A 15889-nucleotide genomic window follows, 5' to 3' on the forward strand; every position below is an offset into this window, starting at 1 on the left:
AGTCTTGTTCTTCCTAATGTTAGACAAAGGATAGTGTTAGTGACACAATAGGAAAACTTATCTTTGTTTTTTAATATTTCTCGGATACTCAAAAGGATTAACATCGCATGGCGATATTTCATGAAAGTATGTATAGTTGCACTTGGTCTAAAATCACAACAGACAATTGTGAGGGAACTCCAACTTGTTACATTCACACCAGCAAGCTCCTAAATGTCACATCACAGATAACTGTAAACCTGATGCCTGCCTGTTTCCATGGTGACGAGCTAATGCGTGATGCAGGAGGTTACTATTCTGGTTTTACTTTAACAGGAGAACTGAGAGAAGTATAAATCCTTACAGCTTAACTTGATTATGGAGGTGACATTTTACCTGGTACTTTATTAAACAGTATTGAGATATATACTATTCACAAGCTTAGAAATACTACTGAGAGAACATTACACAAGAACTAGAGATTGTAATTTGTCATCAATGACAAATTAAGGTGATCCGATTTTTTTTTTATCAATGATTCGAGTCCTGATACTGCAAAGTCTCAGCTACAACATATTAAAATCTGAGAGAAATTCACCAAAGCATAAGTAAGATAGTGCTCGATAAAGAGAGTCATGTCGATTTTCTCATCTAAAAAATTCCCTCCCATAGAGATAACACGTCATAGCGAAGATAGAAAAAGAAGTACATATGACCTTTGACCCCACTTTGCACAGACAAGATGGCATCTGAGCAAAAAGTGGTTATTTTATGAAATGATCCCTGTAACATGGTCTTTACGTGTGCCAAATATGGGAAAGATAGGACATGTATTCACCAAGATACAGGATGAAACATCTATGACCTTTGACCCTAATTTACATGTCCAAGATGGCGTCTGATCAAGTAGTTGTTATTTTATGAAATAATGTTTGTGACATGAACTAAACATGTGCAAAATGTGGTGGTGATAGGGTATGTTTTTCTTGAGTTATTGCACATAAAGTTGCAAAAAGAAAGAAATATTTCAATACATCGAAGATAAGCTTTAATTTCAAGTAAGTTTTTTGACGTGATCCCGACATCGTATGAAAAAACGAAGGGCACACTTACGATAGCCCTACCTCTCAGCTACAACATATTAAAATCTCAGAGAAATTTACTGAAGCATAAGTGAGCTAGTGCTCGATAAAGATAGTCATGTCAATTTTCATTTCCATAAAAATTGCACTCCCATAGAGATTACACGTAAACTGGTCAAATTTGACAAGGTTACTTTCAATCCATTTTTTCGAGGTGATGTAGTCATCTAATCAAAATTGCGTAATGACATTTATGAAAGAGCATTTCATAAGCTACAACATATTGAAATTTGGGTGAAAATTGGCAAAGGAAAAGTGAGATACGCTCGAGTAAACTTGAAATTTGATGACGTCATTTTGAAAATTTACTTTTTTTACTTTATTAAGAAATTTGATATCTTTTAATCATTTTGTCAGCATAGCCAACCCATGAAATGACATGTACAACTCATCAGCTTTCAGAATGTGTCAAGAAAATGGGGGGTCACCGTCCATCCTGACGAGTAAAATCGGATTTAAAATTGGCGGTTTTTTGGCATAGTTGCACTGTATATCCCCATTGACGCACGCGCGGAATTTTGAATTTGACGGGCCCGTATGACGTCATATTGAGTCGGATCGACTTGAAACTTGGTAGAAATAATCCTTGACATTTTGGACATCCGATCCGTGTGAAAAAATGGAAAATTTCTATTTCATATTAGCTCTGCGTGCGAATATGTGCGCGCGCGTACGCGTCCGTCCGATTTTTTCAATTTTTCAAAAAATGCTCAAAATGGTCTGAAACGTGTGCAGAAAAAAATTGAGCTCGATTTGAGCATACAAATTTTTCAACGCGCGCGTACGCGCGCGTTTTGAAATAAAAATGAATTTTGAGAATATGAGTAGAATCCGCTTGACTTGAAATATATGTGACGTAAATTTCATTGAAATATTCCACTCCATTAATGAGATATGCATGAAAATGTGTTTTCATATAATGACGTCATAGTGACGTCACGGTCGACTGATCACTATGATTTTACTTGCGCTGTCGTCTTTGCGACATGACACATATATGGTATAAGTTTGACATTGAGAAGCAATGCACTTTCTGAGCTAACCTCTGCACAACTTTTGAGGAGAAATAAAGAAAGAAACAAAGAAAGAAGAATAAAGAATCAGTACAGATACAGAAGGTGATCCGAGAGGATACTCGGATCACCTAATAAGAATTAAATTGCCTTTGTTCTACATAGGCATCTTGTTACACCATAGCACTGGTAAAGAACAGCTACTCAGGTGATCATAATTGAAAATAGGACTTACCGTTATCTCTTCGACGTTTTCATCCCCTGATGATGCGGACTGTTCGCTGGAGTCATCTTCCTCCACCCCCCTCATCGTCACACCTCCAATCGTGATTGCCATATCATATCCTTGCTCCTCCACATCTTCTAGCTCCTCAAGAGTTCCACAAGCACTATCTGGCTCCTGACGAACATCTTCATCGTCCTCATCGGTCTTGCCAAAGCTGTACCCACCAACTGCATCATCCGAGTCGGAGTTGGTGATGTCAGAGTCATCTGCCTCAAAGTGCGGAGGCTCATCCTCATGAGACCGATCCTCCTCCTCCTCCTCTGCCGCCTCCTCCTCACTGTCTATCGTCGTTTCCGGGAGAGACATGGCCATGGCCATGATATCTGTGCTCGCACCACCAATCCTGCTTCTGGGAGATGTCGCATCCGTCGTAATCGCTTCCGCTGTCAGGTTCACACGGTTCTTTGCAACGTCATCCTCCATGGAAGGGGTCGGAGAGAGGAAGGCACACGACCCTTCTGAAGGGAGATCAGAGACAATGTCCGGCTTTTCATCCTTAGAAACTGTGCTAGAATCTGAGGCAGGTGCAGACGGTTCGACTTTGGAGGTCACCTCTGCACGAACAGTTTCTGTCTGGGGTTGAGGTTTGACTTCTGGAGAGGATATGTCTTCTTGGTCGTCTGTGATGGGAATGCGTCGAGACGGAAATGTCTGCCCTAAAACTTCATGAATGTCATCAACTGAATACGCGTTGCTATTGGACTGAGGCGAGTGAGATTCTGTCTTCCGTTCGGGTACCTGAGAAGATTCTTGATTGTCTCTGCTGGACAGCTTGGCTGTCATTTCCTTCCTGCGATTATTCTCATGATCAACATTTACGATCTCCACATAATCAATATCTTGGCGATCAATCGCTATTATTGCTGATGCAGGCAGACTCTTTTTGACTGGAGGCTGCACATGGTGGATCTCTGTCTCAGTCAGTTCGCGAGAAAAGGGTCTCGGCTCGTTGAAACTCCATCTCCTACTACGACTGTCAGAATCTTCTGAAGACTGCCTGCGATTCTTCCTGAGAGTTACCACTGTGTTCTCCACCTCAATGGTTTCCCTCTTTTCCACTTCAGTTGGCTTTGATGTGTCCTTTTTGGTTACCAATCCATTGGCTGTGGGAACAGAGCTTGATTCTCCAAACTTTGTTTCCCTTGATACACTAGCCTCAGTCTTAGGCTTTGAGTCTAGGTTTGAAGATGAGATCTCCATGGAATCTCCTGCATTTGCGCTGGAATGTGACAGATCATCTTCCCCTACTGTCGTTTCTGTTAATGATTCGTGTCGTATCCCCACATCGACAGGTTCACCAGAATTCCCTGAATTCTCCTGGATTCGCTTCTTGACGACTGGAGGGCTAGTAGGCGGGCTGGTGTTCCTCCTGGGGCCAGTTTGCCTGCGCTGGACTGGAGGACTACTGGCTGCCTCAAACTTCTTTAGGACGTTGGTGAACCTCACGCGTGGGTCCTCATCTTTCTTGACGTCGGCAGGCAAAGCTGCTGAACTGTAATCTCCACTAAATCTCTGCTGGATGTTGTACTCTTGGCTGTGAGGGCGGGCATTCCCGGATTTGGAGTCCTTGTTCCTCAGCACGACCCCGGTCAGGGATGTCTTGGCACCACTGCCACCACCACCACCACTTGTGGTGGTAGGGCCGCTGGGTGCCATGGCAACCTTTGGTGCCGATGGGGGCTTACTGTGTGTGTTCGCCTGCTCTTCAAACAGGTGCCGCAGCTTGCGGACGTTGGAGCTGACCGAGGTCTTCTCACCACCGCCGCTTGGGTTCCGGCTGGCTGTCAAGGCAGTAGCCATGTTGATATCAGCCAGGTCCCAGCACCTGGAATTACAAAGAGAGAGAGATAATGAAAGAGATTAGACAGGAAGTGTAAGTAACTTTCAGGTGAGGTCACACCCAATAAATCTTCTGAACATACTGGAAGAATATTAGACAGCACTTTATCTTAACAAATCTATCACTACAATAATATGACACCAAACTGTAACTGGAGTCAGTGGTTGAGACCAGTTTGCAGCTAACATTTTTACATGGGGGAGTTACACTACAAATCAATAATGGTATCACAAGCATTCTATGTTAACTATCTCCATTACAAATCCTATTTCAGTAACAACATGTCTCCATAAGCAAGCTGAAATCAATGTCTGCTATATGGCAACTACAATGTGCATCCAGGAAGCTACAAACAGGGGCTGCTTCTGAAACAGGAAGAATGACAAATTGTAGAAGCCAAACTCTGTTTACATGCCAGCAAATAGAAGTATCCATGTACACTACACTGAGAAATCTAAATACGAGAATACTTTATAATAATTGTTTATTATTACAATTACTATTATTGTTATCATTATTAATATCATCATAATTATTACCTCCGCCAAGGGAGGAGGTTATGTTTTCGTTACCGTTGGTTTGTGTGTGTGTTTGTTTGTCCGTGTGCAAAATAACTCAAAAGGTAGTTAACGGATTGGGATGAAACTTGCAGGAAAGGTTGAGAACGACAAAAGTAACAAACAATTAACTTTTGGTAGTGATCCAAGAATTTTGGGGGAATTTATGAAGGACTTTTGATATTTTGGCAGGTAGGGTTAATGAACTTGGGAGTTCAGGCTGCGCGTATTTGAGGTTTGCATGCGCGCACTTAAGTGCGTGCTCTAGTTTCTGCTAGGGCGAGGTACGCCGTGCAGCCGAGGTTTTATGACGTAACAAAGGCTTCTATAATGGGAAATCGGGCGGCTTTCAGCACATGGGTGGAAATCACTGATATCTATATGGAAGAACAAGATCAGTGGTGGAAATGAACTGCATGCTTGGCAGAGGTCTGCGCTCTCAGAGTGCTTCTCTAGTTATCATTATTATTATTATTATTATTATTATTATTATTATTATTATTATTACTACTACTACTACTACTACTATTGCCATCATTATTATCATCAGCATTATAAACATTTGTGATTGTGTGTGTGGGTGCGGCTTGTTTCCTCTTTGAAAAAATGTATGTTAAACTTTCGTTACAAATGCATTATCATTTCATATTAGCATATTTCAAACATAAGAGCATCTTTCTCTATAGGAAAGTAAACAAATAGACAAGCTGGGGTCCAGAGTGACAAATCAAATTAGTTTGATGGATGCCACGACTGATACTGACACCATCCAAATGTAATGTGAAACTAAGTGATGTGAAACTGTTCCTCTTCTAAAGGCTACAGCTGTTGCCAGAAGCTCTTGCAACTGTTGCGGTTGATACTGCATTTTATTTTTATTCTATGATTGTAAGCAGCAGATAAAATACACAGATTTAATAACAGATCCTGACAACAACAAAAACGCTTCTTGCCAGAACCATGAGAAAATATTTTGTAAACATACTGTATGTATACACATCAGCTTTTCAGGTCAAAACAGTATTGAATTTGTTCAATTGTCAAATGCGAAATGTCACTGACAGAAGAACCTTTCTATTTTTCTATTTTTATCACAAGGCGATGGAAGAACATGCCAAATGCGGAAACAGAAGCATTAAATCTCACAGAGCAGGGACTGCACACAAGGACACACAACGCTATATCTTGACAAAGTGCTCTGAAATTCACAGAGTATGATGCAAAACTTAAAGGTGAGCAACAACTAGCAACTACAACATGTTGATTGTCTCTATTTCCTTGAAATCACTTCTTTAAAAAAAGCAAGTAGCCAGATACATTCTTATTTACTAAGAATGCTGGATATAGTTATGGATACCTGTGAACAGTAAGGCCAAGATATGTGCATTTGATCATCTCTACATGAAAAAACATCTTTGTCTTTCTTCATCCTTATTTGAACTGCAAAACGTAAATGCCTTGGGGATCAGCCTGCCTTTAATGTCGAACTATCTAGCCATCTGCAACGTATCCAGATAGTTGATAGATACATAGATCGATACTGTAGGTAGATAGGTAGGTTTAAGTGGGTAGGTCATGTAGGTAGGTAGAAAGGTAGGTAGATAGACAGATAAATGATGAATTATTCAAGGAGTCTGGAGCAAGCCTAGCACAGAGCATCTGTCAACTTCATTGTCAGTCAGCAAAGCCAATGGTATGGGAAACAGGATACTGTCATATGAACCTTATATCCACCCTCTGTATACAAGAGCATGAGTGCATGTGCAATCTACATCGAACTGACGTTCGTTGACAAGAACACCACAGATGGGATGGTTTGGATTAACTGGGACATTATTATCTTTGTAATGTAAACAGGGCTTGCAGAATTTAGTGCAGGTGCATGAAGATTTGATGAAATATTATGACATTGTTTTGGTTGTGTTTTTGCATTGTAGCACCAGGGAAATGCAATATCTTTTCTGCGTCTGAGACAAGGAAAAATGAAATATTTTGTTCGATAGAGTGCTTCGGCACCTGTCTTCTTTTCAATTACTGTCTATTCTGTAAGAGACAACAGAGGCTTCACAGAGATGCAACATGTCAGTGCACAACATTCTCGACAATTTCATCATGATTAGGTGAATATTTTTCCTTCCCTGCCCACCCCCCCCCCCCCAAAAAAGTTGGCATTTCTTTTTTCTTACATTGCTCTCATTTTTTATCATCAACTTTTAATATGTTTCTTTTATTTTAATATGTTTCTTGTTTTTTTTACATGATCTTGTAAATTAGGCAAAAAGTTACACATGGCTACAATTGCTTCCTTACACTATTACAGCATACTAAATGTATGGATGCATTTGCCCCCACCACTCACCTCCCCCCCCCCCCCCCCCAAGGAAAAAAAAAAGTGTCCACCCTACATTGGTAAAGTAAATTGAATATCTAGGTATTTGCAAACAAATGTATATCAGCACAAAACAAAAACAAAAACAAAAACCCAGGACACATTGTTTGTGCATCCTTTAGATGCTTTATGTTCACTGTGACTGCAATGACATCATGACACACACTTGATTTTGATTGGAGTAAAACTTCACACATGTGTGAGGCCTCAATCACAGGGTAGCTGGTTTGGCTGCTAGTCAAATACTCGGAGATCCTCACTTCCTGTTTATACTGATAAATATGTCCTTAATTATTGACTCATTTTTACATGTAACATCTTGACAAGTCACTCATTTCTATATTTCCAGGTTGGAAAAAAAAAACTACTGCATTTCCTTCGTTCAAAACAAGAACAACAATGGCTATCATTAAAAAAAAAAAAAAAAAAAGCTCTTTATGTCCATGAAATATATCCATAGAATCAAAGATTTTTTGTTTTTTATAACAATCAGAACCTGGAAAATGCTACTGCACCATTTGCATGGAGAAGAGATGAAACAAATTATGACATTGTTCACTATATTACACTTATATTCAATAGCCACATCACACTGGCAAAACTTCTCAAAATTTAAGTTTTAGAAGTTTTGCCTGTGTGAACGAAAACTTACAATAACTGCATTTGTATAGTGCTCTTACAAATTATTTAGTTGTTTCACAGTGCTTTACATCACATCATCGCCTGTTCAACTGCTGTACATACATTACACTCTATATTTACTTTAATTTCTTGTGAAACTTGCCCGATAAAATTAGAGAAATTCTTTTTCCTCACATATTACATCTTCAGTAGACAGCTACAGTGTACATGTACATCTCATCTGCCACTTCCGATACACAGACACAGACACACACACACACACACACACACACACATACACATACAAACAAACAAACAAACAAACAAATAAAAAAATAATTTCCCTTGACCTGTGTATAAGGTATGTAATTAATATGTCAACTCAAATGTTCCCTATCAGGATTCATTTCTGTGCTGTAGGCCTATTGCCACAATATGACATTCATTACTTCCTACACACTGTAGCTCCAGTCAATTTTCATCTAATATTAGCCAATCTCCTTATTTCAAACACTTATTAAACAGCTGATCCATTTCCTCTAGAATTTTGCCCTGCCATATGAAAAGGTCGATGAAAATATTAATTACATATCAACTGCTTTTTGACACAACTTCTGATTGTATTATGTCAGCTCTACAGCAATGAGAAATATGTAATGACATATTCATATAAATAAATTCATGAGCACTCTCTCCCAACCAAGCCCTTTAAAGTGTAATAGCTAACAGCAACTTGGGAAATGAGGAAAAAATGGCTGTTTCAATGCAATATTGATGGAGAACGTGCCCTGATTTATCCAATTATTCTCAGTCACTGCTAACTTGTTGAGAAGAATTGCTTCCAGCTCCATGATAAACAGTGATGCACTGGTTTGCACTTCATAGCCACCATACTCTGCATCTGCACAGACAAGTCGCAGTGAAATGGTACTCCGCTGAGGTCCCGAATGGGAGTGCATTTCCGACCAGCTATCATAACTCTGGGTGAGTCAGATGTGGTGGTTGGAGGATTCTCCTTGCTCGGGCGCTGCCATCAGATTTTTTTTCGGAGAGCAAATTAAAAGGTCAGGAGATTTTTATGGAAATTGGATTTAGCCATTAAAGATGGCATCCACAACAAAGTTTGATGGGGTCGGGTCCTAATCAGTTTCATGTTCCTGCACAAAATGAAACACATATGACATTGGGGGAAAAAAAAGGGCGCCTCAACAATTTTGTTGACTTTCTTCCTTCATTGAAGATCACCCTTGCTTCATGCTAGATCTGACCACAGAGGCTGAATCGCCATGGTTTCAAGAAAATTTTGCATCATCACTCCATTCCAGAGCACCTGTTGATGGAAAAGTTAGTGGAAAATACCTTTCTAAAGATAAATAGATCCAGGTCTGTAAGAATCACAAGTAGGTGGAATCAGATCGGGATCATATTTGTCCAAGACTCAAAATGTACAGTCATGGCGCAAAAACCAAGAACTTTACAGCAAAGTCTTTTTTTCAAGGCTGACTGTGGGGAGTGAAAATGGAAGTGTATCTTCGGGAGGACTGATCAATGTTTTCAAGAGGAATAGTCTGGGAAGAAGACCCTTTATACGATGCTTGAATGCCAGTATCGACATCAAAATGCAGATTAATTTCTTGTGTGGACTTTCTCCGGTTGCCCAGTCCAATCTATTTATCTTTTTTGAAGACAGTTGATGATGGTAAATCCAATCTCTTTGCTTATCGAACCAAGACTGAAACTGAATACAATGGCAATTCCATCCTTGATAGAATATATCACCCTTGTATGGCACCAATAAAAGTCTTGTAAATTCATCACACATCCACAGACTGTGGGGAAGATAGACGGATGAGGGGAGGGGGGAGTGTAGGAAGAAACTCCAAACATTCGGCCCCTCCCTTTGCGTGAGCCTGCCGTCGAATCCTGGGAGGGACCGACAGCAGATCACCATCCGCGGATCAAAGCCGCAACAAGAGGAAACAGGAATTTCACCAAAAATAAGAAAATAGCGGGAGGAGGGGAAAAAAAAGACTTCACTTGGATGAATCAGAGATAGTAAATACTGGTAGAGAACACGCTCTCTCCTCGATGATTAGAAACACACCGCAGATCTCGGCGGCTTCCAGGCAAACATGACGTCCACTGTGTCACCAGAAATTCTTGCATGTTCATTCCCTGATGTGTATCTAATGAAAATTTCATCACTCCTTTGACGGGGCTTTCGTCATTCTCCCTTTCCTTGCGTACCGTTCTGTAGGAAATCTAAATTACAGCCAGTCAAACATGGTTCGCACACCTCCTCCACAGAAAGAGAGCCCACTTGCCCTGAATAAAAACCATGCATGGTGTCTCTCAAAATGAATCACGTTAATTAGGAGAAATGAAAAATTGAATCAAATGAGGGGAGTCAATAAGAGACGCTTGCTGATATCATAAAGTCAGTAACAATAACTTGTTGATTTCAGAAGGTCTCACAGCAGAAGGACATGTAACTTGTATATTTGAGACTCAACTATATCCATCATAAGATTTTATATAAAGGTAATTGTGATGAGCAGACCAAGAAATTTCACTTCCCTACAAAGCAAAGACTAGCACATATCAGTAACAGAAAATACAATATATATTTCTTTTCCTGTATTTCTTTTTTTCTTATCTCACTCACAGAGAACACTTCCTTATGTCTCTATTTCCATCTCCCCCTTTCATATCTTTCTCTCTCTCTCTTTCTAAGTCAGGAGAGTTAGACATTGTCACATTTTGATCAAATGTCAACATTCTCTGCCGCAGAAAATTGTGAGGTGATGAGAGTAGGGATGAATCAAAGTCCTCTCATGGCGGCATAGGCCGTTTTCATACGGATCGAGAAACATAGTTGCAATGCTGAATTACAATTACGATTGCAATTACAATTTGAATTATTGTCTGTACACAAAACAGTGGAAGGCTTCGCAGATTCTGCTCTTTTAAATATATCAGAACAAGGAGGGGAGGTGAGGCTCCTTTCCAAGTTCCCATCAATCACTAATGCATGCTTTGATTGCAGTGCGAGCATTTGAGGAGTGCAGTTTTTCTGCAGAAGTGGTCGAAAGGTCATTGTAAGCTTCACCCAAAAAAACAAAATTCAGAGGTCAAGTCGATCGAATACACAACTATTTTGTTTCGTGATTCTGTAGAATCATGATTGGGAAGCACTTTCAGACCATAATTTGAATCACAATTGGAATTACGATTCAAATCACCCTTTGTGATTCCAGTTTGCACACACGGGGCATAAATGCATAATATTTTGAATCATGATTCTAGTCATGCGTCATTACAATCGTGTTTCAAATTACGCACTCTTGGTACATTACAATCGTGTTTCAAATTACGCACTCTTGGTACATTACAATCGTGTTTCAAATTACGCACTCTTGGTACATTACAATCGTATTTCAAATTACGCACTCTTGGTACATTACGATCGTGTTTCAAATTACGCACTCTTGGTACATTACAATCGTGTTTCAAACTACGCACTTTTGGTACGTATGAAAACGGTCTATGTCTGCTTGAAAATAGAGAGAGAGAGAGAGAAGAAAAAGCACCCTAATGATAGGGTCTCTAACACAGATGAGGATAGCGGTAGACAGAAGCGGTAGACAGAAAAATGAAAACTAACATGACATCAGACTTAGTTTACATCATCCAAACATGTGGAGATGGGAATATAGAGCTAGGAAGATGATAGACATTCCTGAAGTGATCAATGTATCATCTTTGCATTATAGAAGCTAATCAGAAAATGTGTTGCTCATCACTGTTAAAGGTCCTATTTACCTTTGGGATCAGTGATTTAAAAAATTTTCAAGATATGACATTTAATGCGGCATACATGTATGTGTAGGTCTGTTGCACCACAAACATCCTATCATATAAACTTTTCACGATAAAGCCTGAAATATATGGAGATATCTGTATTTTTCTCATTAAACCGTAACTGTAGACGGTTTAGTCTGGAAGCATTTCTATTATAACTATTGTTCACTATTTGTATATTTAACAATACTTGAAATTGATTTTACCGATTCAATTTTAACAATGGTTGTTTCTATCCCTTACTCACATCTTAGAACTATTTTGAAGCACTAATGCTGGGTTTTTGTTTTATCGGCAAATGGTAAATTATGCCTTTAAATCAGCCTGCTGCAATTCTCAGGAAAAAAAAAAACAACATCAACAATCACTCACAGAAACCGAGACAAATGGTTGACATTCATGATGTCTTTACACCAAGGAGCTTCAAACACTTGCTTTATACATTTATGCATTTCAGCTTTACATTATCAAACATTCTGCTTACACCATCAAGTCAACACTTCTGCGAGGGATTTAAAGGGATGGTTTAGAAGATTACTTCGATAAATCTCTGGAGGTTTGTTTGTTTTTTGTTTTGTTTTTTGAACAACAGGCCAGAAAATCTTGCAGCTGGCCCCACCCTGCACACTAATTTGACACCTACACCCCTCATATCCCCACACATGCAAAGAATGAGATACTAATTCTCCAGTCACAACTGTTGTGTCCCTATAGATTATCCCCAATCAAACTACAACTTTTATCTTGACAGGGACAGGCCCTTGAACTTTTCTGCAAGGTTTTCATTAACTCCCTTCCCATTTTCCAATTTTTTTTGTCTTCTTTTCCTTCCCAACACCCATATTCCCAATTTCCTCTATGTGTGTGTCTGTGTGTGTGTGTGTGTGTGTGTGTGACTCAATTATATGTCTAGATGCATTTGTATTCATGTATCTACACATATGCATTTACGATTGCTGTAACTGTTTTCTTTTTGTTTCTGCATGTGAACAAATGATACATACAAGAGAACGTGCAAATGTTGAGGGCGAAAGGAAAAAGCAGATATATGATTATTTAGATTATACCCGGCAACTGAGGGAAGCACACCAGGGAAGGCCTGACATCTTGTATCCCTTGTTTTTCGCATGTTTTGTCTGCTTATCTGTTATCACATGTATTGTCTTGAAATGCCGAATAAATGAGAACGACAATAATAGTAGTAGTAATAATAATAATGATAATAATAATGACAATAATAATAATAATAATAACTAGAGATTGTAATTTGTCATTACTGACAAATTAAGGTGATCCGATTTTTTTTTTCAATGATTCGAGTCCTGATCGCAATACGCATGACCATACAGGTTTCATCTGTGTTTAGAGACATTGGCCGTGTGATGTTTGGATTCTCATTTAGAAAAGGGAGTCATATCTGCCATCCTTGGTACTAAATTCTGTATACACTAGATAACGAAGATACAGCAACAAATACATACGAACTTTGACCAACCTTTACACTCCCAAGATGGCACCTAAGGAAAAAGTGGTTAATTTGTGAATGATTCTTGCGACATCGTCTATAAGTGTGCAAAATATGGGAAAGATAGGACAGGTATTCACCAAGAGACAAGATGAAACAGTTATGACCTTTGACCCTTATTTACATACCCGAGATGGCGTCTGATCAAGAAGTCATTATTTTATGAAATAATGTAGGTGACATGAACTAAACATGTGCAAAATATGGTGGTGATAGAGCACGTTTTTCTTGAGTTTTTGCAAAGAAAGTTGCGCAAAGAAAGAAATATTTCAATACATCGTTGATGAGCTTTAATTTCAACCAGGTATTTTGACGTGATATCGACATCGTGTGAAAAACAAAGGGCACTTATATGATAGCACAAAGTTTCAGCTACAACATATTAAAATCTAGGAGAAATTCACTGAAGCATGAGATAGTACTTGATAAAGATAGTCATGTCAATTTTCACATCTAGAAAAACTCCCTCCCATAGAGATAACACGTAATAGCGAAGATTGAGAAAGAAGTACATATGACCTTTGACCCCATTTTGCACACCCAAGATGGCATCTGAGCAATTAGTGGTTATTTTGTGAAATGATCCTTGTAACATGTTCTTTACATGTGCAAAATATGAGAAAGATAGGACATACATTTACTAAGATACAGGATGAAGCATTTATGACCTTTGACCCTAATTTACATACCCAAGATGGCGTCTGATCAAGTAGTTGTTATTTCGTGAAATAATGTTCGTGACATGAACTAAACATATGCAAAATATGGTGGTGATAGGGTATGTTTTTCTTGAGTTATTGCACAGAATGTTGGAGAAAGAAAGAAATATTTCAGTACATCGAAGATAAGCTTTAATTTCAACCAAGTCTTTTCACGTGATCCCGACAACGTATGAAAAAACAAAGGGCACACTAACGATAGCCCTACGTCTCAGCTACAACATATTAAAATCTTAGAGAAATTCACCGAAGCATAAGTGAGCTAGTGCTCGATAAAGATAGTCATGTCAATTTTCATTTCCATAAAAATTGCACTCCCATAGAGATTACACGTAAACTGGTCAATTTTGACAAGGTTACATTAAATCCATTTTTTCGAGATGATGTCGTCATCTAATCAAAATTGTGTAATCACATTTATGAAAGAGCAGTTCATAAGCTACAACATATTAAAATCTGGGTGAAAATTGGCGAAGGATAAGTGAGATACGCTCGAGTAAACTTGAAATTTGATGACGTCATTTTGAAAATTTACTTTTTTTACTTTATTAAGAAATTTTATATCTTTTAATCATTTTGTCAGCATAGCCAGCCCATGAAATGACATGTACAACTCATCAGCTTTCAGAATATGTAAAGAAAATGGGGGGTCACCGTCCATCCTGACGAGTAAAATCGGATTTAAAATTGGCGTTTTTTTTGCATAGTTGCACTGTATATCGCCATTGACGCGCGCGCGGAATTTCAACTTTGACGGGCCCGTATGACGTCATATTGAGTCGGATTGACTTGAAACTTGGTAGAAATATTCCTTGACATTTCAGGCATCTGATCCGTGTAAAAAAACGGGAAATGTCTATTGCATATGAGCTGTGCGTGCGTATATGTGCGCGCGCGTACGCGTCCGTCCGATTTTTTCAATTTTTCAAAAAATGCTCCAAATGGTCTGAAACGTGTGCAAAAAGATTTTGAGCTCGATTAGAGCATACAAATATTTCAACGCGCGCGTACGCGCACGTTTTAATAATAAATATGAATTTTGATAATATGAGTAGAATGCGCTTGACTTGAAATATATGTGACGTAAATTTCATTGAAAATTTGCATTCCATTAATGAGATATGAATGAAAATGTGTTTTCATATAATGACGTCATCGTGACGTCACTGTCGACTGATCACTATGATACATTAGATCTGTCATCTTTGTGACATGATACATACATGGTATGATTTTGAAATTGATAGGCAGAGGACTTTCTGAGCTAACCTCTGCACAACTTTTGAGGAGAAATAAAGAAACAAAGAAGAAGAAAGAATCAGTACAGATACAGAAGGTGATCCGAGAGGATACTCGGATCACCTAATAATACAGCAAACAACTACAAAAAGCACCCCGAGAGTGCAGACCTCCGCCAAGAAATTCATTTCCACCCATTAACACATGCTAAAAATCACTTTGAGCCTTTCCTAGTGTCTCAGAGTCTACCTCATCAGCCTCCAGCATGCTATAGATGTGGCACTTCGGTGCGCGTATGCACATCTCAAATACACACAGCTTGAAATCACTCATTTGTCGGGCCTCTATTTGCCAATAATAACCCTTTAAAAGTATCAATTCCTGGATCTAAACAGTGGTTTGGATCACTACCAAGATTTAATCATCTGTTCCTTGTGTCACTACCAACTTTTCCTGTAAGATTCATCCAAATCAGTCCAAAATTTTTCTAGTTATTTTACAAACAGACAGACAGACAAACCAATGCCAGCAAAACAAAAGAGAAGAAAATATGGTAGCTATGGATCAGAACTAAAGGCATACATGGATATAATTATCAACAATCATCAGCACTCAGTAATGGATTTAAACCAAAGGTAAAAGTAGATATAGATTACATACATGCAGCCACCCGTGTACAGTAATGAATTAGAGCCAAAGAGTCAGGCGTAGCACAGTT

General features: G+C 38.8%; 1 protein-coding gene across 1 annotated transcript in view; it reads right to left on the reverse strand.

Annotated features, from left to right (window-relative positions):
* Window positions 1-15889, reverse strand: part of LOC140245447 (uncharacterized) — a 302226-nt gene that overhangs the window by 244639 nt on the left and 41698 nt on the right. Inside the window, exon 2 of the mRNA XM_072325026.1 lies at window positions 2370-4245. Within this exon, the coding sequence (XP_072181127.1) occupies window positions 2370-4245 (1876 nt within the window). The remainder of the gene's footprint in view (window positions 1-2369; window positions 4246-15889) is intronic.

The sequence above is a fragment of the Diadema setosum genome, chromosome 22 (assembly GCF_964275005.1).
Source record: "Diadema setosum chromosome 22, eeDiaSeto1, whole genome shotgun sequence".
In the NCBI taxonomy this organism is placed as follows: domain Eukaryota; kingdom Metazoa; phylum Echinodermata; class Echinoidea; order Diadematoida; family Diadematidae; genus Diadema; species Diadema setosum.